Source organism: Planococcus citri, chromosome 2 (assembly GCF_950023065.1).
Source record: "Planococcus citri chromosome 2, ihPlaCitr1.1, whole genome shotgun sequence".
In the NCBI taxonomy this organism is placed as follows: domain Eukaryota; kingdom Metazoa; phylum Arthropoda; class Insecta; order Hemiptera; family Pseudococcidae; genus Planococcus; species Planococcus citri.
The window spans coordinates 38,228,867-38,253,894 of NC_088678.1; the positions used below are offsets into that span (position 1 = coordinate 38,228,867).

General features: G+C 35.1%; 1 protein-coding gene across 3 annotated transcripts in view; it reads right to left on the reverse strand.

The window, feature by feature from the left end:
* The window catches only part of LOC135835689 (Kv channel-interacting protein 4-like), a 123,690-nt gene that overhangs the window by 27,411 nt on the left and 71,251 nt on the right, over positions 1-25,028 (reverse strand). For 2 of the 3 annotated variants that reach the window (XM_065350073.1, XM_065350072.1), the window contains exons 3-4: positions 5,516-5,707; positions 1,300-1,373 (exon numbers count right to left, since the gene is read on the reverse strand). In XM_065350073.1, coding sequence (XP_065206145.1) covers positions 1,300-1,373; positions 5,516-5,707 — 266 coding nt within the window. Of the gene's footprint in view, positions 1-1,299; positions 1,374-5,515; positions 5,708-7,340; positions 7,704-25,028 lie in introns of all 3 variants that reach the window. The other variant, XM_065350071.1, reaches the window with a different exon arrangement.

The following is a 25,028-nucleotide window of genomic DNA, read 5'->3' on the forward strand; positions in this document are numbered from 1 at the left end:
ACTTGAGAAAACTGAAACATTCACTTTTATGCAGAATCTCAAATTTCATCTTTCAGAATCAAGTTACGTTTTGTCCAAGGCAGGTTAGGTAAGGATTGAAGCAAAAAATTCGTGATTTTTCCGAAAACGCCTCATCTCGAGGGCCCATACCTTTCTTCAGGGACAACTTCGAACAATAATTTTTTTAGGTGACTTTCAACTCAAAAATAAGATTTCAGCAAAATTTTGTCAAAGAATGTGGACGTACCTATTCCAAATATTTATTCTCACGATCTACTTTATTTCGCAATTACTTATGGGTACTGTACTTATTTGCAAATAAACTATTTTTACAATACCATTTTCTTCCATCAACAACAGAAAAAAAACGAAACAACGCAAACTTGAAATAAAAAAAAAATAAAAAATGAAAAAACACACCAAAATGAAACGATTGTAAAAAAAACATCTCTCGTATAGGTACGTAATACGTAATACCTTTCATTCCGTCTGCAACACTTGTTCGTTCGATCGACTCATTCGACGTACCTATAAATTAGGGGAGATTAATTTCAAATCATTCTTCACCTTCAACGCAAACTTCCCGCTACGAAATAAAGTATTCGAATTTATTCCTTATATCCCGGCAACAGGTTAAACTTAATCCAAAAAATATAGTTCGATTTAAAGGCAAAATAAAAAAAGAGAGAAAAAATACTCACTAAAAACCTTTCACTTACTCATGAATAATGACTCGAGTAAAACGCGAATATATCTCGAGAAGGAAATAAATTAACCTCAATGGTAAACTCGACAAGCGTGAAGTCTTCGCGGTTGTAAACGAAATTCGGTAAGTATAATTTTTTACCTTTCGTCGATATCAGCTTAAAAATGAAAATCTTATACTACCTACTCTAGATTGTATACCTACTTCGAACAGACGTCGTATTTGTCTCGTGGGTATGAGTGAGTGAGAGAGACTTCTTTACTTTAATTATGTTATAGGTACCTATCCTATCTTTATATAGATGTATCTACGTAGCTGCCATCGAGTAGAATTTTGATGAGGAGTAAAATTTCTACCCCCTCGTCGTAAATATTGTTACGCTATAAAACTTTCTTCTTCGTAGCGTAGGTATTAATTTATTCGTTTAATTTTACGGTACAGGTTTATGGAAAATACATTTATATCAAAATGATAAATGAAACACGCTCGCTTATAATTCTATTTTTGGTTTTTCTTATAGCATAAGCATGATATAGGAATATTTATATTACTATAGGAGAAACCATCCTAGCCAAATTAATATGTTCGCTTACCTCGAAATGAAGAAATCCGCTTTTCGATTGATCTAAAGTACTAAAAACGTAATGCGCGTATTGACTCGTATTGGCTGAAACAAAAAATTGAATTTTATACATTTTTTTTTTTTTTAATACCCGAGAATTCGAAGAATTTTCATATCGACGAAAATTACTATAAAAGCTTGTTGAATTTTCATAATAGAAAATTTCCTTCACAAAGGGTAAAATTATTTATAGGTAAATACGAGCCAAGGTATCGAGCCAGGCGATAAAAGAGTAGAGAGGGGTATCTTTGTGTAAATGAATCATATATTCGAGAAAGGTGGGACGTTATATTGAAGGAGTTTGATGAATTACCTTTTTATTACAAGCCTGTGCTCCAAACGCCATTAAATTCCTTAAGAAAATTTTCACGTTTTAAAAAATAGGTACATAGGTTTTTTTTCTTTTATTTTTTTCGTTTTTTCTTCTCTTTCTCCCCTTAACCAAAAATAAACGCGTAATATAAGGTAAATTACGTGGGATCAAAACGACGTTTAAAATTGTTTCGAAGCTACTTTTTAGCTCGGTGTTTTAAAAGGGCGGCAATTCTTGGCAAACTGAGCGAACATATTATTTACAGCGAATTCTAGTTGGAAATCAGTGTTTCTTAAAAAAAAAAAAAAACGCCATTCGAGATATTTTTCCTGTTTCTTTGTTTCTTTCATAATGAAAAAAATTCAAAGATATTGTTATTATACCTACTAGATTCGAATATTAATTATAAAAATGAACCTTTTAACAACCCAACTTCAGAAACTGAATAGGTGTAGCTCTATCGATGATTCGACAGTTTATACCTAGGCCTACTATTTACGAGTATCAATCTTTGTAAATCGTCTTTTATATAAAATTATGCCCTCTTTTCTTTTTACTTTTCTTATCTCAACTCGTTCGTTCATTTAAAAACCGAACGTGTCACTTGAGCGCTATTAACAAGATTTCTCAACTTAAATGTAGACATTCGCTATCTCGAGCTTGTACAGTTTCAACTTTTAACAACTCAGTCCTTTTCTTTCTTTTTTTCGCTCTCATTTCTTAATCGTGTAGGTTGTAAGTTTCATCGTGAAAAGCGAAAAGAAATTTCCACCTCTTTTCACAACGAGCGATGCTCCTTTATCTTCAAGTCTTGTTAAATCAAACGCGGAAAACTTTTTTACCGTGATTTTCCATCTCGAAAAAGAATCAAAGTTTAATCAGTTTCATACGCAGTTATTTCGATGGCGTTTTTAATATCCTTTTCAGGAGTAAATCTTTCATTCATATCTCACATGGGTAATATGTTTTCTGAAGTAGGAAGGTACCTATCTACATCCCATAGAGCTGCTGAGAAAGCAATTTCAAATTTGAATTTGTGAGCGGAATTTTTCAATTACTCGAATCTTTTTGGTTTTTCGAAGATATTATTTTGCTGTCAGAAAAGAAAAATGGGATAAAATTTCAAGCTTTACAGCATAGAAATTTTCGAAATAGTTCATCAAGGAACTGAAACTTGGCTGAAGCCGCCACTAATGTGATCTAATCGGAATTTTAGAAATCAAGATTCGAGTTACCTACTATGATAGTGACGAATTGGCACCACTGCGTTCCAAAATATTTCCAAAATTTCAAAAATGATATCATTAAATATTTTGGCATACTACTTAATTCAAAATATTTGCAAAGAAAAAATTTTTAAAACACGAATTTGCTCAAAAATAAGCGATTTGCAGATTTTCAAAGTATGAACCCTAAAAGATTAGTAGTCCTCGATTTTGACGTCAATAGCATAGATCGACGCAGAATCTCATATAATACTGTAATTTGGGACTGAGACATTTCTCCCAAAACAGGTTGAATAGCCAGAGCGAAAAAACCACGATTTTTTCTAAAATGGCCTTTCTTTACTCCAGGGGAGCCTCCGGAAGTTAAATTTGTTCTGAGTTCCTTTCAACTCAAAATGAAGGTCTCGGCTGAATTTGGTCAAATTCCACTGACTTTTGAGCGATTCACCCTACGGTAGGTAAGGTCAATTGGGATAACTGGAAATTTTCCAAAAAAAAATGACTTGCTCTTTCAAAAATTTGTTCAGCATAGCTCTTGGTCCGGCATATGGCAGATATGGATATGGTGTAATTGCACCACCCCCGATCCTCTGGGACTACTTTTTTCTTAAAAGGTATACCCTAGGTCAGTCGAACACTAAAATTTTTGAAATGGACAGAACTACATAGATCGAAAAAGCATACAAAAATTCATTACCAGCCAACATGTCAAGAGCTCACGTGAATTTTTCGATTTTTGATGAATTTTTGAAAACCAAATTTAAGCCAAAAATGAGGAAAAAATCGAAATTTTACCAAAACGACCTAGGAAAATCTATTGGAAACGATTTCAAACCGTTTTGAGCAGTTCTGGAGCCTCCAGCAGATTTTTGAAACTTGAAATTTCCACAAAATTTCATCAAATAAATTTGTAAAACTAAAATTCACGCTGCATCACTCCAACTTAAACACTATCAAGTTGACTGTTGTTGAGTTTAAGTCATTTTGGAGCCTTCAGCAACTTTTTGAAAATTCTTTGATCCTCCAGTAGATTTTTGAAACTTGAAATTTCTACAAAATTCCATCAAATTCAGTTGGAAAGCTAAAATTCATTCTGTAAACTAATTTCGATATAGGTCAACTGCAGGTAGATTTCAAGTCGTTTTGGAGCCATAGCACAGTATACGTGCTAAAGTTAATTCGGAGAGATTTTGTGGAATTTTTTAATGAATACCTAGTCGAAATCGCCTGCAATCCTCCTCGGATGAATTAGGTATGTCAAAAGTAGTGTAAGCTGAGTGTCATCTTTCTACCTCAAACGGAGGCAGAAGGGTAATTTTTCACACTTTCAAAGAAGTATGAAATCAATGGAGTGAAAATTTAAGGTTGTCAGTCTGCCTGTCTGGCTTCTTAAGGCTATTGGCCCGTCTGTATGGCTTATCAAGGTCGTCTGTATTCCTGCATGGTCTTTATAAGATCGTTGACCTGTCTGTATTGACTCCCAAGGTCACTGAATCACCTCGAAATACATCGTATTCCCAATTTCCTTACTCCTTAAAAGTTCGTTGGGTAATTGTGAATACTTCAGAAATTTTTTAAATCAGTTCTACGGATCACGTACAATCATCTGATCACTCTTGAAACTGAATTAACACATTGAAACACAATTTTATACGCTTACTTATTTTTCTATGAAGCTTCAAATAGGATACCTAATTGAAAAAATCAAAATTTCACAACATAGTTTTTCTTCAGTAAAATTTTGCATCACAGAATCATTAACGACCTCGAACATGCATCAAAATGAAAGCCAGACGTTTGAACTTCATTAAAGGAAGCTACATATAATACATATGTAGAGCTCTTCATATGCACTTGGGAATTGTTCTCAATTACCTACTCCATGTTCCCAATTACCCCAATGGACCTAACATCATCAAATTGAACAAAATTTATGAGGCTACAATTTTTAAATAGGTATTTCTTTAAACGAAAGTTCAAACTACGAAATTGGTAAATATTTATCTACCTACGTCCTACCTACATTAATTTAGGTTGGTATATTTTTAACAAAAAAAACTTCTAAAAATAATTTGCTTTCCATCGTCTTTATTCCAATCTCCCGACCTAGGTATTTTCAAATTGAAATTTTATTTTTTTCCTCGCAAAACAAAAACAACTGAATGAAAAAATCGAAACGAACCTCAATCACAATGATTCGTTCTAGAACACGTGGTTTTACAAAGAAAGTGTTCAACCACAAAATCTCTTTTTTTGGAGTACCATAGGCTATAGTTAGGTATATTTTGTTGAATCAGCAAAGAATACATTTTTTACCTTCATTGTTTCCCAACAGTTTTAAAACATCAAAAAAAAAAAACAGCAACGCGATAATTATCAAAACGACAAAACACCACTCGTAGCAAACCCCTATATCTCTGTATACGAAATCCTATTAATGGTTTATTGTTTGATCACATTTTAGTTAAAATTTTGCCGACGCGTAAAGGATTTTTACAACAATTACTCATCGTTATGGGAACAAAAAATACTTGTCAACGTAGCATCCGAAGCGTGAAATTAACTCGGCGAATATATAAGTTAGGTATATCTTTTATTCTTGATTTTATGATTTAAGATGGTGTCAAATTCGCACAACGAAAACTTACCTCCTTGAGGAAAAAACTGCGAGTAGATATTTTTAAATGCGTCTTCTTTAATGATACCAGTTGGGCATTCGGATTTGAAACATCTGTATATTCGTTTTAATTCTTTTTCAGTGAATTTGGTGGTTTTACATAAAGCTTTCAGACTGTGAGGTCTATGAATCGGCTGAGTTTCTAAATCTTCTAATTCAGAATCTGTAAAATGTAAATGAAAAAAAAAAATTGCATGAGAAATACATACTTGATTAAATTGATGGAAAATATAATTTCGAAAAAAGTTTTTTAAAAAAAGGGTGTGCTTTGGTGAAATATCAAAGTAGATAGAGCACTTAGAGGTGTCAACTTGAAACAAGGATTTTCAATGTATCGGTGTCAAAGTTTATATGGCTGTTTCTCTTTTCCAAAGCGGGACGTCTAAAACTTTATTTTCGTAAATGAGAAGTGCCTATTGATAAATAGTTGGAGTTATATTGGACAGGTTTAACTTTACCTATAGGTACTGTGATATTTCACGTGCACACAACATTCACCTTTGTAATCTTGTTACTGATGAAATAAACGCTTTTGAAATGATTTTCACGATGTATTTTAATATTAGCTACTCTTATTTACAACGTTATTTACGAAAAAGCATGGTTACATTTTTAACGAATATGAATATTCCAAAGAACAAAAATTAGGCTACAAATAATTAGATCGCGATTCGCGAATTGAAAATTTACAAAGTTAGAAATTCAATAATTTGATTGATTTCGCGAACGAACGAATGAAACCGGTCGATTTCGAGAATTACCGGTATTAACGACGTAATTAATAAATAACGATAAATACGCGAATTTTGATTATTTTACGACGTCGGCTGTTCCGAAATAAAAAGGAATAATAGGTAGGTACCTACTGAAAAGTCTAAAGTTATTCATACATGTACATACGTTACAAAAATGACACGAATAAAAAGCAATATAAGCAATAACTTTTGACACATGCGTAAGCGTTTTACTGTCAAAAGGTTTTAGTGAATTAAGTTATAACAGACACAAGGTTTTAGTAGATTTTTTAAAATTTTGTTTTGTCGTCCGTCGATTTATGAAGTAGAACTGTAGCTGTAAGTAAAGGCAATTTTTTGTATGTACGTTGAAAGGCTGATGAAAATTGTATATCTCATTCTCATCCATGATATTTAAATTTTTCAATCTATTTTGCTTTCACCTTCTCCACCATCCATGAGAGTCAGGCTAAAATCGCATCTATACGAGTGATATCTATGTATTTATATAGGTACCTACCTATTTCTTTCCAGAGGTATCTATTCGGCTATTCCTAACAAATTTAAGCTACTTGCATTACAAAACGATTTCTCAGCTCTAAGAGCTCATCATCAACTTGACTTTTTCGATTCGAGTAGGTAGGTATATTTACGAGTAGGTATATTACGAGTAGGTACATAAAGCAAAAACACAAATAAGCTTTTAAACATCGACATAACGTGAAAGTAAAATCTAATTTAAAACCCTCGGATTAAAGTTATAACCCGAATTAGTAATAAGGACGACGAGATCCACGAATAGGAAAATTTTTGACAGCGAAATTTTTCGTGTCAAGTTCTATCACTGAGAGAAGTGAGAGAGAGCTTGAAAGCTAAGATAATTTCAACTTTCCATAGGCTTATTAACGTATCATCTAATTTAACCACGAAGCCATTCGTTTCTCAGCGGGATACCGTACTGTGCTTAAATTCAATCGCATCGCCAATCCGATGACCCAATATTGTATAGACATAGCGACGAGTAAAGGAAAAAAACAACTACCTACTTTACGATGTACTTACCTAATGAGAATTTAACTCCTGTCCACGTTTGTTTTAGGAAATTAAATACACGTCTGAATAACGATTTGGAGGTGTGGTTTGGCCGTTCTGGACTCTCGACGTTTTGGTTTTGGTGGTTTTTGTGGTGACCACTGACCATACCGTACATCTCGACATCATCATAAACCAGTTCTGGCAAATCCACCACCTCCCCAACAAAATCTTCTTCAATCAACTCAATGATTTTTAACTAACTTGTAGCCAGAATCATGTCACGTTGTTGTCTCCTTTTACGAATCAATCGATATCGTACCAGCATCCATCTTCTGCGACGATCGTGCCCTTTTTAGCGGCGCCAACGCACGCATTTGATAACACCTTGTGCTGAAAATTTAATTATGTTTAGATTCGGTGTTTTTTTTTTCGGTTGAAAATGGTGCCCATAACTGTGGTTCTCGCTCGTATACTTCAAATGAGTAATATTAAATTGAAAAAAAAATGTAGGTAGGTACCTACTGAAATTCTTAAAAATTCTTTTGTATACAATTTCAAATCGAGATCGTTTAGAAAATTAAATTAAATATTCAATGCAATTATAAAAATGCTTTTACTATGTATAATGAACTTTTTCCTTTTCCTGTAATTATCGAGTTACCTGGTGTTCCATACCAGGTAAAGGTCAATTATTCAAAGCTTTTCAACTTCTTGAATATACGAATAGGTAACAAAGAGGCTAAACATTGCCATAGGGGATTCACCATTTTTAATTTTTTTTCAAATGTAATAGACTAAAGAGCCCAGCAAAAATTTATGGTCAAATGACCTAAACAAGATCAGAGGTGGACTGGACTATACTGTTGATTGGCGATCATCAGGGGCCCCAAGACAACAGTGGCTCCCAATCCCGTGGCCCCATATTTAAAAGTACAAATATAGGTACTATTTTAGTAGGTAGTGGAAATATACCAATTCCAAGCCAGGACAATAGTCCACCTAGTCTATGTTCGATCGACTATAGTCCATGGGTAAAATTGGTGTTAAAATGTGTAGGTATGTATTTTTCAGTAGAAATTACAACTTTGGCAAATGCTAGTATGGACTAGTAACACCTAGCTGATGATAATTTAGTTCAGGGGCAGGTCAGAAGCTCAGAACTTTGAAGTCAAACTACAAAATTCTTCAAATCCAAATCCGTAAAATATAGTGAAATACCGTATTTTACCGCCGTATTTTACCAGCGAATAAATTAAGGTAATTTGACAGCCCTGGTTTGGACTACAGCTTCAGACCATAATCACAAGGTCCATAGAAAGTACACTAGTCTAGTCTGGACCCTAGTCTAGAGTAAAGTGAACTATACAGTGGACTATTACACAGGTAATCCCCCCCCCCACAATGACAGCACCAAGCTTTCATCTACAATATGTAACTTTGATCAGCTGTTACTCCCCTTCTAATGAACCAATATGGATCAAGTTTATTAGGTAGGTTCCCATAAGGGTTCTTGACCTGGTAAAAATTTGAGCGCGATTGACACAGTAGCTTTTGCTCAGTGGACTAAAATATACATTGTTCTGACTGACCCCAAATTGGGGGAAGTCAGAACAGGCTAAACTTTGCAGAGGTGTAGCTCACAACCAGAGCATCCTAGAAAAATTGCACTTAGTCAAAATTGTAAAGTAGTTGATTCTCTTTCAGATTACTCTCGTCAGATTTTCACTAGGATGCATGGTTTGTCCGCTATACTTATGTGAAAAACTAAGCAATAGGAAGTCTGAATTTGAAAAAATGAAAACAAATTCAAAACAACAAAATACAATTGAACCAAAGACATCTAAAATTAAACTGAATCGCAAAAATTTTTACACCGTGATGAAGTAGGGGTAGTACCCTCCTTTGACTACATATACATGGACTGCTATCTCATACGGAGATTAAAGGGAATAGCAAAGCCAAAGCAATAGAGGTACTTAATTGGGACATGGGCTCTGAGCATGCGCAAATGGTTGTTGGAACATGGGAGGGTGTTTGTTGCTGGTGATTGGAAGGTGTGAGGGTGGTTCAGATTCCTGCGCATGCAGGAAAACTCCCAATGCTCCCAATTAAGTACCTCTATTACTTCAGCTTCATTGGCAAAACGGAAGATAGCAGTCCATGTGTATATAGTCAAAGGTACCTTCAAGTCACCTTTGGTAACACTTTGGCAGATATAAACCTCTAGGTGCTAGATTAAGTTTTCTGACTTACCCCAGTGCACCTTATATAGATGTACAGTGATATAATTGACTGGCTCAAGATCATAATTATAGATTCTGATGATGATGGACGCTTGGTGGCGTAGTGGGCTGAGTCACAGCTTTCTGAACAAGAGGTTGTGGGTTCAAATCCCACTAGGAGATGCAGGCGTTAACGCGTAATGTATCCATTGTAGTGCATTTAACATCTATTACACGTTAAGCTCCAAGCACCAGAATAGCAGAGGCAACAGAAATGCACATAATCTGTTGCTGGTATCAAAAAGCTGTAACTGATTTGAGCAACTATAGGTAGCGGTGATTATGGAACTCAGGGTTGTAAAAACTTAGCTAGTGATGTATGAGCTACTTTGTAGATAGCGTAGAAAGCAATGGGAAACTACTACGTGAAAGCTCAAAACAACGTCAATTCCCCAGAATAATCGCATCTCACCCTGTTAGGGTACCATAAAAATGTGATTTCCAATGTCCTGTAAAGGACAAGGAACCATGATGACGACGATGATGATGAGACACCACCTATTGATAATGATTCAGATGACGACCCCATCATTACCAATGGAGGTGATATTAGATGATGATGATGATGATGATGATGATGATGATGCAAATAATAATAAAAACAAAACTCAGGTGTAGGCACAAAAGTAATCCAGCGAGGTGAGCCAGTCAGATACACACATAATATCAAGTAATGATGAAGGGGGTGATCATACCCACTTTCACCAAATACAGAAAGGTGCCACAGTCAGGTGAGTAGTGAGTAACTGCCACCTTAACAGTCAGAGAGCTTGCCTGAAGAGCCAAACTTTCTCTTTGAGGGAGCAGTGTCACTCCTGCTTGTTTGCGAATCACTAGGTGTGGACATCTTGTATGCCTTAAATACATAATCAAATAGTTAGACATCAAACTGACCTGTGGTCATTGTAGATCACAGCCTAGGTCTTTGTCTTGTCGACTTATTTCCACAAAATTGAATAAAAAAGCAAACATAAAATCTATTGTACTTACAACTTGCATTCAAGTATCCCAACCTGAGAAAAAAAACAGGAGGAGAAAGATCCTGAATCGGGAAGGGGGTACAATTATTGGTGCTTTCAATTTTTAAACGCGCAACAAATTGAAATCCAATTCACAGAACTTTGAATACCCTACACAAAACATTACTTCCCTAAGTATATTTTGTCTATGTCTGAAATTGATGAAACTGCTGAAACACGTTAGAAATTTTATTCAATCATAGATTTTTTAATTTTAAACTTTGACGGGGATTGAAAGTCAATTTGCTGAAATTTTGGTTTTTCTGAAATTATCATGCATTTCAAAATTTAAGGAAATCCATATTACTGAGATGGAGTTTTTCTTATTTTGTCGATAAAATTCAAACTTTTCAAATAAAGAAACAAAATACTTCAACGTTAGATGAGTAAACGAGGTGAAGAAGCTGACCTTCAAAACTGATCTTTGTCCTATTGGATCCTCAATTTCTCTCTCCCTCTCATTTACAACATGCGTTCAAACTTCCAACATTTTTGAAACATTGAAGGAAATTTTAAAAATTTAATGCCAGTTAAAGGCTGATGTATTTGAATAAAACTAGCACATAGCTCAAATTCCGAAAAAAATAATCGAACCTCGCACAGCCCAGCTGACACGTACTGCTCGGAAACCTCCAAAGTGAAAAACTAAACCTCCCCAAAGTAACACCATGTTACAAAAACAAGACTCAGGCTTCGTGGTGATGATTTAGACACGAATATAAACCAGACAATTTTAATACTTTTTTTTTTCATCATTAAAATAGTTTTGTTTTGCTTCTGGTGTGAATAACTTTTTGAACATATTAAATACTTTTTACTTCTTTGACAGAATGTTGGAAGGAAAACTTTTGACTTTTTGCATTTTCCAGCTTGGGAAAATTTCACGCCAGGAAGATGTAACCGTAAAGTTTGTTTTTAACAGGTTCGCATTATAATTTTTTTATGTTGTTTAAAATTAAATTCGCAAAGTTGGTAAACTTTTTAAGTGTAATCGTAATTTGCTTAAAATATAAATATTTACTTTGAATATAGAAATAACTACGAGTATACCAAAATCGCATTATATGCTAAGCGTCACCTTTTATACTCTGTCTGTATCACTTTATACCCGGAAAGTCTTGTTTACTAGCTTCCTGATGAAATTCGAGTAACGTAGTGTGTTGTGAAAATGAGTGCTTCAATGCTTCATATACAAAAAAATAAATCCATTAGCCTACCAGTAAGTACTCACGTAGGTAAACCTATTAGGTAAAGAGTACCTATATCGTTAGCCTGAAAATGCAACTACGTAATAGAAAGCAAGTACGTATAGGTAGGTACCTTTAAAACCATATTACCAACCCTTGTTATATTATACTTTCAATTATAACTCAATGAGATAGGTATTGTCATAGGATCGGATATTCTATGCAGTTTCTCTGCCTCTTGTAGGGTACATGAAACCTTTTCCAACTGACATCGCCCGGAGAAATTACACCTTTTGTATGAAAACTCGAAATGGCAAATCATTAAAATATCTCGTTCGCTGCACTCGCACTTCACAATTGCAGTTCACTGTTTTTAATCCCGTTTGGCCAAATAACACCCTCGGATTATCTCCAGTTTTCCAACCCCTGGCTACATTATTCACTAAACGTTGAAATATACGCGGCGATTTCTCGTCGGTTAATGATTTTCAAAATATCAAATGAAATCTCATCTTTCTCTGATTTATATTCGTTAGGAAAATTAGAAGCAGATTTAAGAAGCTCGGCAGTTTTTATTTCCCTTCTGAGGAAAAAAAATGAAAATAAGGGGAAAAAGTAGTAACCCTTATAAACTTAGAATGTTAAGATATAAATTATAACCATTCAGTAAACTTTTTCAAATTTAAGTTCCAGCAAAAAATTTATAGACCGAGATATTTACCGCATTTTGATTTTAAATTAAAAGTTTTAGTTCATTAATTTTTTAATATTTCATATTTGTATTTTCATTCTAAAGCTTATTCTTTTCTCTCTCGCTTTTCTATTTTTTTCCACTCTCCTATATTTATTCCAGTTTCATCGAGTTTTTTCTTTCTTTTTTATTGAAATTTTCCGCTAGTGCTCGCGTAATTACTTTGTGATTCGTTCGACTCGAGTGGTTCGACTATTACCGTTCCGTAAGGTATACATTTCAACGATATAAATTGCCTAATTGAGCTCTCATAGCTATATTGAAAAAATTCAACTGGTGGATTTTTACGCTGAAAAATACCCATCTACTGCTGCTCGTCTATATTTAAACGTTTCCAAAGTTGAATGCCGAAGCTATTAAATTATTAAACTTTTCAGCTCGGTATTACATAACTAACTCGTTTATAATTTTCAGCATAACTGTTAGGTATATTATTTACCTACTCGTAAGTATAATTTTTTTTATTACTTACTCAAAAATAAACGTTAAAAAAAAAGTTGATGTAAATAGGCATTTTTTTGCTATTTTTATTACTTACACTACACCGAAACATCAACAAGAATTTAAAACTTTTACGCTTTGTAGCGGCTTTTTAATATAGTTCGCAAGGCTAAATCTCTGTGTAACTTTTCTCGCTATTGTTGTTATGGTTAACCATGAAACAAAAGTTACGTAAAAATTTACCCTTAAGATCAATATGCGTATATAAAGGGGTTTTATTGGGGTTTCAATTTTCATAAAGATTTCAAATTACGTTTTAATGCAATAGTTACACGAGTAATGTGCTTTTAACGGTGAATTATATGGATGGAAAAAATCCAATATTTTTTGTTTTTCAAAATGAGTGTTTATGCAGGATGAAATTTTTCTTTGCGAGTCCCTCTGATTTTTTTTCCAAAGCTGCCAAATTACTGGATAACATCTTGGAAAATTAAATTTTTTGAATAAACTGTCAAATAAAAGTAAATACTTATCAATATTTTTTTCCAAATTGAGCAAAAATACATCATCAATCAAAATTTCAGGCGTCAGAGAGCATTTTTTGATTTTTACTGAGCTTTTGAAAATGAAATTTGGGTTGCAAGCAGAAAAATAACCAGAATGCTCTTGTAAAATTACTTGCAGTTGGCTCACAAGCTGTCCTTTAGTACTCCGAATGATGATCTTTTTAGTGCATAAGCAATTTTTTATTCGAATCCTGGGGGAGGGCAGGGGCACCTTCAAAAACGTGTTTTTCAGGGGTTTTATAATTAGGTATTATGGTATTATTTCTGGCTGCATTTAACCAATCAACTAGAAACTTGGTGTGAAGGTAAAGGTACCAGAAGGCAACGACCGACATTTTTTTCATTTTTTTTAACTTACCTCCATAATGTTATTGAAATCCACTTTCAAACTTTCAAACCACGTTGTCAAGGTGAGTCCCAAATTACGAAAAAATTCAACACTTTTTTTGCATTTTTCGGAGTATTTCCTAGCATTAACAATATAGGTACCTATTTCAAAAATTTTCAAATGGTGCCTGCTTCGTTATGCACAAAAAATCATTTTAAAACGTGATTTGTCGCCATCCTAAATAAAGCAAACCACATTTCAAGCGTGGAATTCCATTTTGGGATTTGTGTTTGGCGAATTTTCAAAAATAAAAAATTTACCAATGTTGCAAACTGTCAACTCTTTTACGATTTTTCATCATTTTTAACCTTCTCAGCTGAGAATAAACACTTTTAAGTAATTTTGGAGCCTCCAGTTTCCTTTTAAATTTTTTTCAGATAGGTAGGGTAGGTATATCATTTTATAGCGCGGAGGGACCTAACATGAGCTTTAGTCCCTATAATTTTTATTGGAGTTTAATGGTGGCCATTTCGATAGTTTTGAGCAGTTGTCGCAGAATTCTAGGCGAATCAACTCTAATTAGGTAATTTTTAATCAACATGTAGATTGTAGATTTCAGAAAAAAAATAGGTTGAATTTTCCAAAACGACATATCAAAAATTGCTCGTTCATTTAGATTTTGTCCACTTAATTTGGTTTGCTTGGCCCTTCCACACTAATTCGAGATTCTTGATAAAAATTAAAAATCTGCTGGAGGCCTCAGAATTTTTCAAAAGTGGTTGTTTTTCTGTGGAGAAGATAACGAGTTAGTAGAGTTCATTTTGTACAGTTTTCATGGTCCTTCTTGAAAATCTGAAGTTTCCAAAATATGTAGAGAGCTCCAGAGCAAGTCGAAAGTACATCCAATTGACTCAGAATTTTCAATTGGATTATTTAACTTTTCGACTTCATTTGGTAACATTTTATTGAAATTTCAACTCTTAAGTATCTTTGAAGGCTTTAAGAACTGCTCAAAATGGATTGAAAAAGCTTTCAATCAATCTGGGTGGTGGTACGTACCAAATTTCAGAATTTTAGGTCAATTTTGTGTCATGTGGTTTTTTTTTTTCGTTTTCTGTCTTTTTATTCATGCACAAAAATTCACGGAAAATTTAAAGATTCAATTTAGGTGGGAATCTATCTGAAATTCTACTGATAATGTATTTTTTGTCTCCTTTTTCGATTCATGCAGGTTTGTGTGGTAAAAAAATGTTCTCCCTGATTGGGATATTATCTTTCTCATCAAAAAAAATTTGAGCCACCCAACAGAAAAATTGAGCACTTATTACATACGCATTTGAATTTTTCTGAAATATGGTAGGTCTGAGCTTCTTAACCTTTTTTCTCCATTTTTCAACGCTTCAGTACCTAGTACTTTTTCAAAGAAGCCGTTCTCTATATTTTGTTCCATCCTCTTAGTTCTATGAAAAGTCTCAACTCCTCTCAACTTTTTCATTGCTACGGAAGGCTTTTCTCATTTTTTCCCAGCAATTTTCTATTTTATTCTACGTCCTTGATCTTTTCAAACAGATCTAAGAGGATTTGGCGCACTCAATTGTATGCTTCTCATAGGGTTTTGCACTTTTCAATCCTGTATCGTTAAATTGGATTTTTCATAGCTACGAGTATCTTGTGTTATGTATGAAGCAATTTGACAGAAAGGAGGTAGTTACCTATTCTATTTTCATGAAAAATAATCGAGTAAAATTGGGAGAAAAAATGAAATTGGGAAAATTTGAAAAACCTTGAATTTTTTTGATTAGACAGCTCAAATTTTTCGCAAGCCATATCTTTGGATTGGATCTTCATATTGCAGCTTAAATCTACTCCACATTCCACACAGTAGATATAGGTACTTAAAGTATCACAACGCAGACTTAACACTAGGTAATACCTTACAACAGATGCATTGGCTTCCTTTATATCACAAAGCAAAAAACTAGATCATTTCTATCAACACGAAAGTATTTTTTTTCTCTTCGGATACATCAAGGGCACAGAGCAAATGGTGAAAATGGAACACAAAACTACGCGAATAATTTCCTGGTATAAGGGAAAAAGTGAAGCAAGGACAGTAGGGAAGAGAAAGAAAGACGTTACTTGGAAGCATTCTTTCTACGTAGAAGGATTTGTTGAGCGAACGATTGCTTTTTATGGTACCAGAATTCCGAACGCATCAAACACAATAAAAGTAATTTCCTCGTAGACAGAGACGGTGGGTGTTGAAATAGAAGAGCAAAAAACATTGTCGTCACAAAAAAATAAACGCACTACGTACGTCCTTTTCCCATCAAATGGTGTTAATTTCGTTTAGTGAGTTGCAACTTTGTATGTATGTAGAACGCATACCTACATCAGTTTATTAAATGTGAAGAGAAGTGGTGCCAAGCTCGAGGTATACCCTAATTAAGTTGAATACTCTTACTTTTGCTAGAAAATTTGATTTATCGCAGGGTTTAAGGGTTGAAAAATATGTATATCCCATAATATAGCAATATATGGTAAAAACTGAACCTTATATCCGCGATAAATTAGATATAATTATCAAGTTATCGATTTCATGATACATAATATAGAGAAAGAAGAGATGAAAGGCTCAAAAGAAAATGATACCTATGAAAAGATGGCAAGATGTTTAAATACACGCGATCTTTTACATATTGAAACACTCGGTATGGGTTAATACGATAGCATATTAGTTAGTATCCTGCAACACTATAGGTATACTTAGGTTATGCACAAAAGCCGGCCAAATTATACGTTCTATTTAAGATGTGGAACGAATTTATGGCAATACTAAGTACCTTTCGTACCGAATACAGGAATATTTAATGAAAGCCATTAGTCTTAAGACGTTCTACAGAACATTAAACATCAGTTTAAAGCGAGGGCGTCGATGGATTATTTAAGTTTAAGAAGTATAATTTATTACAGGCTTACTAAAGAAGTTTTAACGCCGAACCAACACAAATTAGTTATTTAGATATTCGCCTATACCCCCCTGCGTCCTTTTTATTCCGAAATCAATACCGATACTCATTAATTTACACCGATAATTGAATCGATTTCATCCTCGTATGAATAAAAATTCCAACTATTAAGCATATATGGTATACATATAGAATAGCGTCTAAAATCGTAGTGTTTGTAAAGGTCGCGAGGATCGAAAGTGACGAAAACTGCGAACAATTAAGCCGCTTAGAATTTCGTGGTCCGAGGAGCATATTGTTGCTGGAATTTATACCCGAGAGCCCTTTAATCTTATCTATATTAATTGACTATTTGGTAGGAATATTTTAAGCTGCAAGTGGAACGTCTTATATTAGTACTAGGCTACATATTTTTGAAAGGGTAAATTGTAAACATCCTACCATAGATGATAAGCTCGATTAATATGAAGATTATTTACTTTGAGGACGGCTAATTGAAAATGAGAAAACAACGGGGCTGGATATCTTTTAAAATTAACTTTTAAAGAATCGAATGATAATTTTTCATTGCACTTTTCTCAACATCGAGTAAGGTATTACTTCCTTATCTTACTTATGCACATTGTTTCTTGTTCTCTTGCATAAATCATTTTGCAGTATTTTGAAAACTAATAATAAGATGAAAAACGATTCAACTTCAAAAATATCCTCGTCTTGAGACGAATCGCGTACTGATCAAATTAACTCACGATCGTTGCCTGCGATATTCAGCGCAGAGCTATAAATTGTATTATCAAATAACTGTATTTTCAATATGTGTGAAAAATTTTCCCAACAGAATGTTCCTTTTTGAAAATCTCGTTTCACATATGGAAACACGACAGATGTGTTCATCTCATTTTTTATTCGTCGTGAAAAATCGTCCGGGCTAAAAAAAAAAAGCATACGTTTTGTTTGAACATGAACACATTTCGTTCCTTATAGTTAGGTACATAAGTTGCATATATAATTCGCCTTTAATATTAATCTATTCAGTAGGCATCGCCTTAGGCAACTCGTTTTGCATTCTTGTATTGCAAAATAATTCATAAGTGTCAAAAATGTTGCATAAGAGATGGCTTATTTTTATAAAAGGGCGTATATGTAGTTACGTAACTTATTCAGTTTCTGTAGATCTAATAGGTCGATTTCCCCAGCACTGCCCTTCTCAAATTTGAAGCTGAAATGTGCACCAATCGTTAGTGCATAGTGCAATTAAATGCACCAATTGCATTTCATTCGTGCATACCCTCCCTTCCTCCTTCGAAGAAAACCCTGCATAGTGCTTTTGGTTCGATTCATTGTTTAATTTACGATTCGATTTGGATCTGATTGCAGTACACATAGGTATAGAGTGAGAATGAAAGAATTCTGGTCGCACATGTATCAAGGTATTAAAAGCTTAAAAGGGTAAGAGATTAGGAAAGTTTGAAGTTTACATCACATATAATGGGTCTGAGGATTAGTGAATGTGTCATTTGGTCGAAGCAGATTTTCTATTTGTGACGTGCAATAAACAAAACTCAACATGAAAACCTAATGAACCGTTTGCTAACATTTAGCCATCATTTTGAAATTTATTTCGGTAACAGAATACACATCTACGATTTAGTTCGATTGAAGAAATTCGATAATTATTTCTGATTTGATACTTGGGGTTTTCACGGTTGTCATAGTAACTATATAAAATATTTTTAGTCCTTATAGTATTTCAAAGTGATAATATTTTTTCAGACGTTGAAATTTACGATAAAATGACAAAATTAAGCTACATCCTTTGGAGGTTGATAACAAAACGCTTTATAAAAAACCTAACGATAAATTTTTCGAAACATTGGAACTTTTTTTTTTTTATTATTCAAGTATCTGTTTATAATCCCTTTTTTTTCGCTCTCTTTTCAAATACGGAAAAAATATAATATCGCTATAATCGTTTAAAGGGAAAAAATTTACTGGCGAGGACATCGTTGTTAATGAAATTCAAAAATTTGACGAATATTTTAATCAAACTGAGACATCATTTTGCCCGAGAACGTGTTGAAAATTACTTTAAACGTTAGTACCCATGTTCTTGTGGAGGGAAAAAAATACCGTTTACAAACTTTATTATACGAGTTTGAAATTTTCTTTTAATTAAATTTTCCTGTAGTAGATAAACAAAAGTGGATTTACTTTTTTTTTTCAGAACGCTGCTACCGCCGCTGACGCAAACAAGTTGAAAATATTTCACTACGGTCGCGGTTTTAAGATATTAAATTTTAAATTTCACATTTAATCAAGTTTATATACGTTAGCCGAGCGTCAGTATCGTGCAAGTTGGTTGTCGGTGATGTGCGCTAATGCCGTATAGACGGCAATGAAACGAAATAATCCGACATTGTTTGGCGGCGTGTCGTTGTTGCGTGTTTAATTTGGTTTAACTATCGTCCCTGCAGCGATCGCCTACTATTCTTTTTTTTTTCAAAATCCTTGGCTGTAATAGGTACATAGAGTAAAGAAGGGTTCGATGGTGATGCTGTGTGGTGAATTGAATGAAGAGATGTTTCCAACTTTTGAATGGAGTTTTCCAAATAGATGTGGGATGATGATTTACAACATGTGTTATTTTATTTATCCAAGTACATGCTGAATAGTTTTTTGTACGTGGCAGATGAGTTGGCGGGAAAAACTCCTGGCGCAGTAGCGATAAGACAAATTTATCGGTATATTCTGTGTATTACATGGACTCGAACAAAAAATGAAATCGAGTACCTCTTTACTTGGATTTCAGTCATTTTTTGTACGAATTTCCTTCGCGATGGTCAAGTAAAATAATAACCATGAATTACACTTCTGATAAAATACTGCAATTTTTAATTTAAAGTAGGAAAATCGCGAGTCCGTAGAATGGTATAGGAAGATGAAATTTTTACCCGATCATTTTATCGATCAAACTCGACTGCGCTTGTGTACACGTTTTTCCTGTCAAATCAACTTGGAAACAAATGCTCGTAACGAGTACCCCTACCGTCCTCCGCACCGTTACTGTAGAATTTTGTATGTGTTAATAAAATTGCATAACCAGTTTGCCGTAAATATGAATAACACGTTGGACGTACCATTTCTGATTTTATGCTTTTGATTTTGCCCAAAAAATTATAACAGTTGGCCATTTGATGGTCAAGTGAAATAACCAACATCATTTCTCTTCCTTCCCTTCAAACGGTTGGGAGTGATCATCGTAATTTTCACACATTTGTCGTTTTGTTGAGACATACTGTCCAACAAATCTCTAGTGTTCAACCCTTCGAAAATATGTACATATGTACTTACTCGTGTGGTTTTTAGATCTTTCAGACAATACCATATTTAATCGTCTCTTTCTCTGGAAAAATCTTGAACTTGAGTAGTGAAAAATTTCATTTTTAGGTACCTATTAGGTAATTATTATTATTATTATTTTATTTTTATTCTTTCATTTCATGGAAATATCTACGAACTATCTACACTCAAAATGGATGAAAGGTAGGACGTGCATGGGGAAGGAAACTCTCCAGATCCAGAACCGAGATTTTAAAACGAAAGTGATGATTAATCAAATCTGTTGAACATTCATATAAAAAGAAATCAGATATTTCCGTATCATTTCCTGGTGCCTTTTCTCTTCAAAAAGATGGAAAGTGAAAATGAACCTAAAAGTATTTTCGAAGTGAATCCACTAGGGTTATTAATTTTAAGTATTTTTTAAAAAGTTTTGAACTTTGAGACTTGATTATTTTCTGGCGCATTCATGTTTCAAAAATATTTTTTTTTTACACAAAAAATATAATTTTCAAAACTAGACGAATATTTCAGAATTGCAGTGGTTTCAATAGACACTGCTGACAACTTCAAAAACTCTTAATTTGATCAGTCTTAGCCTTAATTTTTTGGAAGTGGCAAAACTCAGTGACTAAAAAATTGGCCTCACCTATTTCAAAATATTCATTCAGCTTAAAAAACGATCCCCTCGGATATTTTAGCACACATACCTGAATGTACTCAACGCGTAGGTAATAACTATAGGAAAGAAAATATTTTTGATTTGTGAATTCTCTACCACTCAATAGAACGCCTGTAAAGGGACGAATTGTAGCATTTTCTATCACTTAGGTGAGAGAAAATTGTTCTGTATTCAGCTGCTTCTCATCTTACTTACATAAAAACGCATTCTGGCAGTTTAGTTACATAAAAGCGCCATCAGGTAGATTAGTTTTCTCTTGACAAATGAGTTGTGAGAGCTCAGAGCCACACTTCAGTCATCCACGGACTCACCATGCATAGCATGGGCATTTTATCCATTCACCAAGATAGGTCCATGTCAGGCTTCCTATCTGAGAAGATAAGACAAGTCAAGGTGTGGAGCCTTGTCTTTATGGACATCATATTTACATAACATGAACTATTGGCTGTGCGACGGATACATAGAGCGCGCTGCTACGTGCCGAAATGTAAAGTTAAAAATGGGTCTAGTTGTATGTACCTACAGAGAGCATAGGGAGAAATCACATTTTTTAATTTTTACGCAAGAACGGTAGGGTTCTTTCCTATTATGTATAGAACATTATTTTCAGAGAATTTAATTTCCGATTTTTTGGTGTAAAAAAAATTGATTATCGATAATTTCTTTCACAAACTTTCAGTATTTCAGAACTTTTTAATTGAATTTCTCCGTGAGTATTGATGCTAAAGATCTGGTGATTATATTAATGTAAAGAGGAGAAAATGCTGATTACTGAGAACATTAAAAAAATTGGGATTTACCGATATACTTACTTATGTTTTTGTGAAATGCTGAAAACAGGTGAAAATTGCTACACAAAAACTGAATTTGTCGCGTTGGAAATGGTCGAAGTTCATTTTTTTAAATACCAAAAAATCGGAAATTAAATTCCCTTTAAATAATGCCCTATACTGTAGTAGTGTGGGGTGTTACCGCACTTGCCACTTGGGTGGACTAACTGCTACATGTATCGGAGATGCTACTTGGTGTTACAAATTAAGGGTAGCTATCTCCGATGGGGGAAGAATGTCGGGAAACACTCTTTTACTAGGCCAAGGCTGAGGTACAGCTGCTAAGATCGTAGGACGAACGCGACACAAATAAGTTGATACCGGAGGTACTTTAAGACGCTTTATTACGTGTGTCAGAGACAGCTTCTCTACTAGAATCTGCTCTACTAATACATATAAACGACTACACGAAATATACAAGCGAATGAGTAAAGACACAATTACTACAGTATAAAAAACAAGTCCCTAAGTTGAGCTTACTCATCTGCATAGCAGGGATTCAGTCTCAACGTTGTGTAGCAAAGCTAACGAAAAACATACTGATGCTGCTTTCACAGCATCCGATCAGTGAAGCTTCTTCGAACTACACCGCTAGATCGCGCCGCTAATGGAGCTGCGCGATGCTACGTATATGGGCTCACAACTTCCACTTATGGTGGTAGCTGCGGGCGCACGACTTACCGGTACAATACAATTGGTAAAAAATCCAACTGTTTTTGCGTAAAAATTACAAAACGCGATTTTTTCCTATGCTCTCTGTACAACTGGACCCATTTTCAGCATTTCAAGCATTCACCGCTAGATGTCAGCCACTTTGCGTCGCAGTGCCAATTCACTTGTGACCTGTTGCGTAAATATAATTGGGATTCAAATACACAAAGTTCAAGGTGGCTCAGGTGTTACGTATACTATCATCATTATCTAAAAGCTCTAAAAACAGAGTCATGGACAATGAATCTGCTCTGTTTGTTGACCATGCCCTTCATCCCCGGGTGGTTCATTGCACATTTTCACAAATACCTAGTATTCTTTCCTCTTTATAAATCGTACATACTTGTAATACTTTAATTATTGGTATTTCATAACAACACAAAGATTATAATAAATTATATTGATTGTGAGCTAAAGAACGTACGATAGTTACAACGAACACTTTATTACTGATTAATACATACATTGTAACTGTACATCAACGAGAGATAAATGTTATCTTTATTCGATTACATACATATGCGCTAAACGCTACAAGCGTCCCCCTTTTTTTTTTTTTTTTTTTTTTTTTTTTTTTCGACTATACTATACAACTTAAAACTAATGGTAACTTTATTTAAAAGAGGGAAACGACAATTTCAAATTAAAAAAAATTTTTCAAGCATAAAAAATATTAGAATAAAATTAGGTAAAAATATCAGCGAATAAAATACAAATTAAAACATAGAAGTATAAATAATCTAGCAACAACCATCTCCAAATCTCACAGGTTTCCGTATGGCCCTACCACTTCGAGTACGTGGCTGCGTAGGATCTGGCGATGGAGGGAGAGGCGTTGAGGCAGGAGAGAGGGGAATGGATCGAGCCTGACTTCGGACATAAATCGATTTTCGGTTCGCTTTGGTGTTCCTCAACGTTTCCTCCTCTGCCTGCTTGACATCGTAACCTCTCACAATATACTTCTGTGGCAATTCAGGCCCTTTGTCGGCATTATCACTAGCCAATGAATACGCAGGCTTCAACCTATCGATGTTGACCGAATCCTGCTTACCGTTGACATCAATCAGGTACCACTTTGGGGTGCGTTTTATGACGAGGTATGGCCCCTGGTAAGGTGCCTCGAGCGGCATTTTGACACGATCAACACGTACATACACACGATCGCAGGACTTCAAATCCGGATGTACAAACACGTCAGTGTGTCTTTTTCGGACTGGTGCAGGGCGGATACGTCGGAAAGCATTACGCAGATCGGAAACATATGAGAAAGTATCTGCAATATGCTCAGAATTTTCGAAAATTTCGCCTGGCAATCTCAATGTACGACCAAATGCCATTTCCGCACATGATACACCAGTATCATCTCGAGGTGACGAGCGTAAACCCAATAAAACTGCCGGTAGCATAGTGAGCCAATTTCCACCTCTGCATTTGAGTGCATCTTTCAATCGGCGATGCATGCGCTCGACCATTCCGTTGGCACGGGGGTTGTATGCAACAGTTTTGACTTGCTGTGAGCCCAGCAGTGTGGAAACTTGAGAAAATAGCGCAGACGTAAATTGGCTGCCTCGATCTGTGGTCAAATACGCAGGTACGCCATACCTAGCCACCCACTGCTCAACAAAGGCTCTTGCCACAGTCTCCGCAGTAATATCACGAAGTGGTACAACCTCTAACCAGCGTGTTGCGCGATCTACAAAGGTGCACAGGTATTTGTAGCCATCAGGAGTGGCAGACAATACAACGATATCCATATGTAGGTGCTCGAATCTGTCACTAGGTGGAAACACACCAACTGGAGCTTTAGTATGCCTTGTAACTTTACTGCGTTGGCATGGTTCACAGGCACGGTGCCAAACACGAACGTCTTTCTTTAAACCAGGCCAATAGTATCGATCAGCTATCAACCGTTGAGTGGCTTTCAGCCCAGGATGTGCCACATTATGTATTTTTTGAAAAACCGTTTGGTGAAGTGCTTTAGGGACGAGTGGCCTGTGCTTGCCTCGAAATAACGAACAAAGCACACTGTTACCATCTATATCGAACAGCTCGCCAATTTGGTGGTCATGTAGGCCATTTCTGCGGATCCACTCCATGTCTTTGTCCAACCTCTGTGCTTCAGCAAATTCCTCCAGGGTGAAACCAAACTGCTCGTTGACTGTAACTGAGTCTACTTCTGGCCTACTCAGACCATCGGCCACAACGTTGTCAACCCCGGAGATATGCACAATCTCACTAGTGAACTGTGAGAGGTAATGGGCTTGTCTGGACCTACGCTGCAGTTTTATGTGTTTTTGAGTTTGAAAAATAGGCAGCAGTGGCTTGTGGTCCGTTGCCAATACCAAGCGTCTACCCTCGATGAGGTATTCGAAATGCTCAACACCCAGGAACAAAGCATATAACTCTCGATCGTAGGTGGGCCACAGCTGCTCACGTTCGTCCAATTTTCGTGAAAAAAACCCTAATGGTTCTCTGGTACCATCTTTCGTAATCTGGTCAAGGGCCGCGCCAACTGCAGTGCCTGAGGCATCCGCAGTCAACACCAAAACAGCATCTTCTCGAGGGTAGTGCAACAATGTAAATGTAGAGAACAGGGTTTTGGCATCTTCG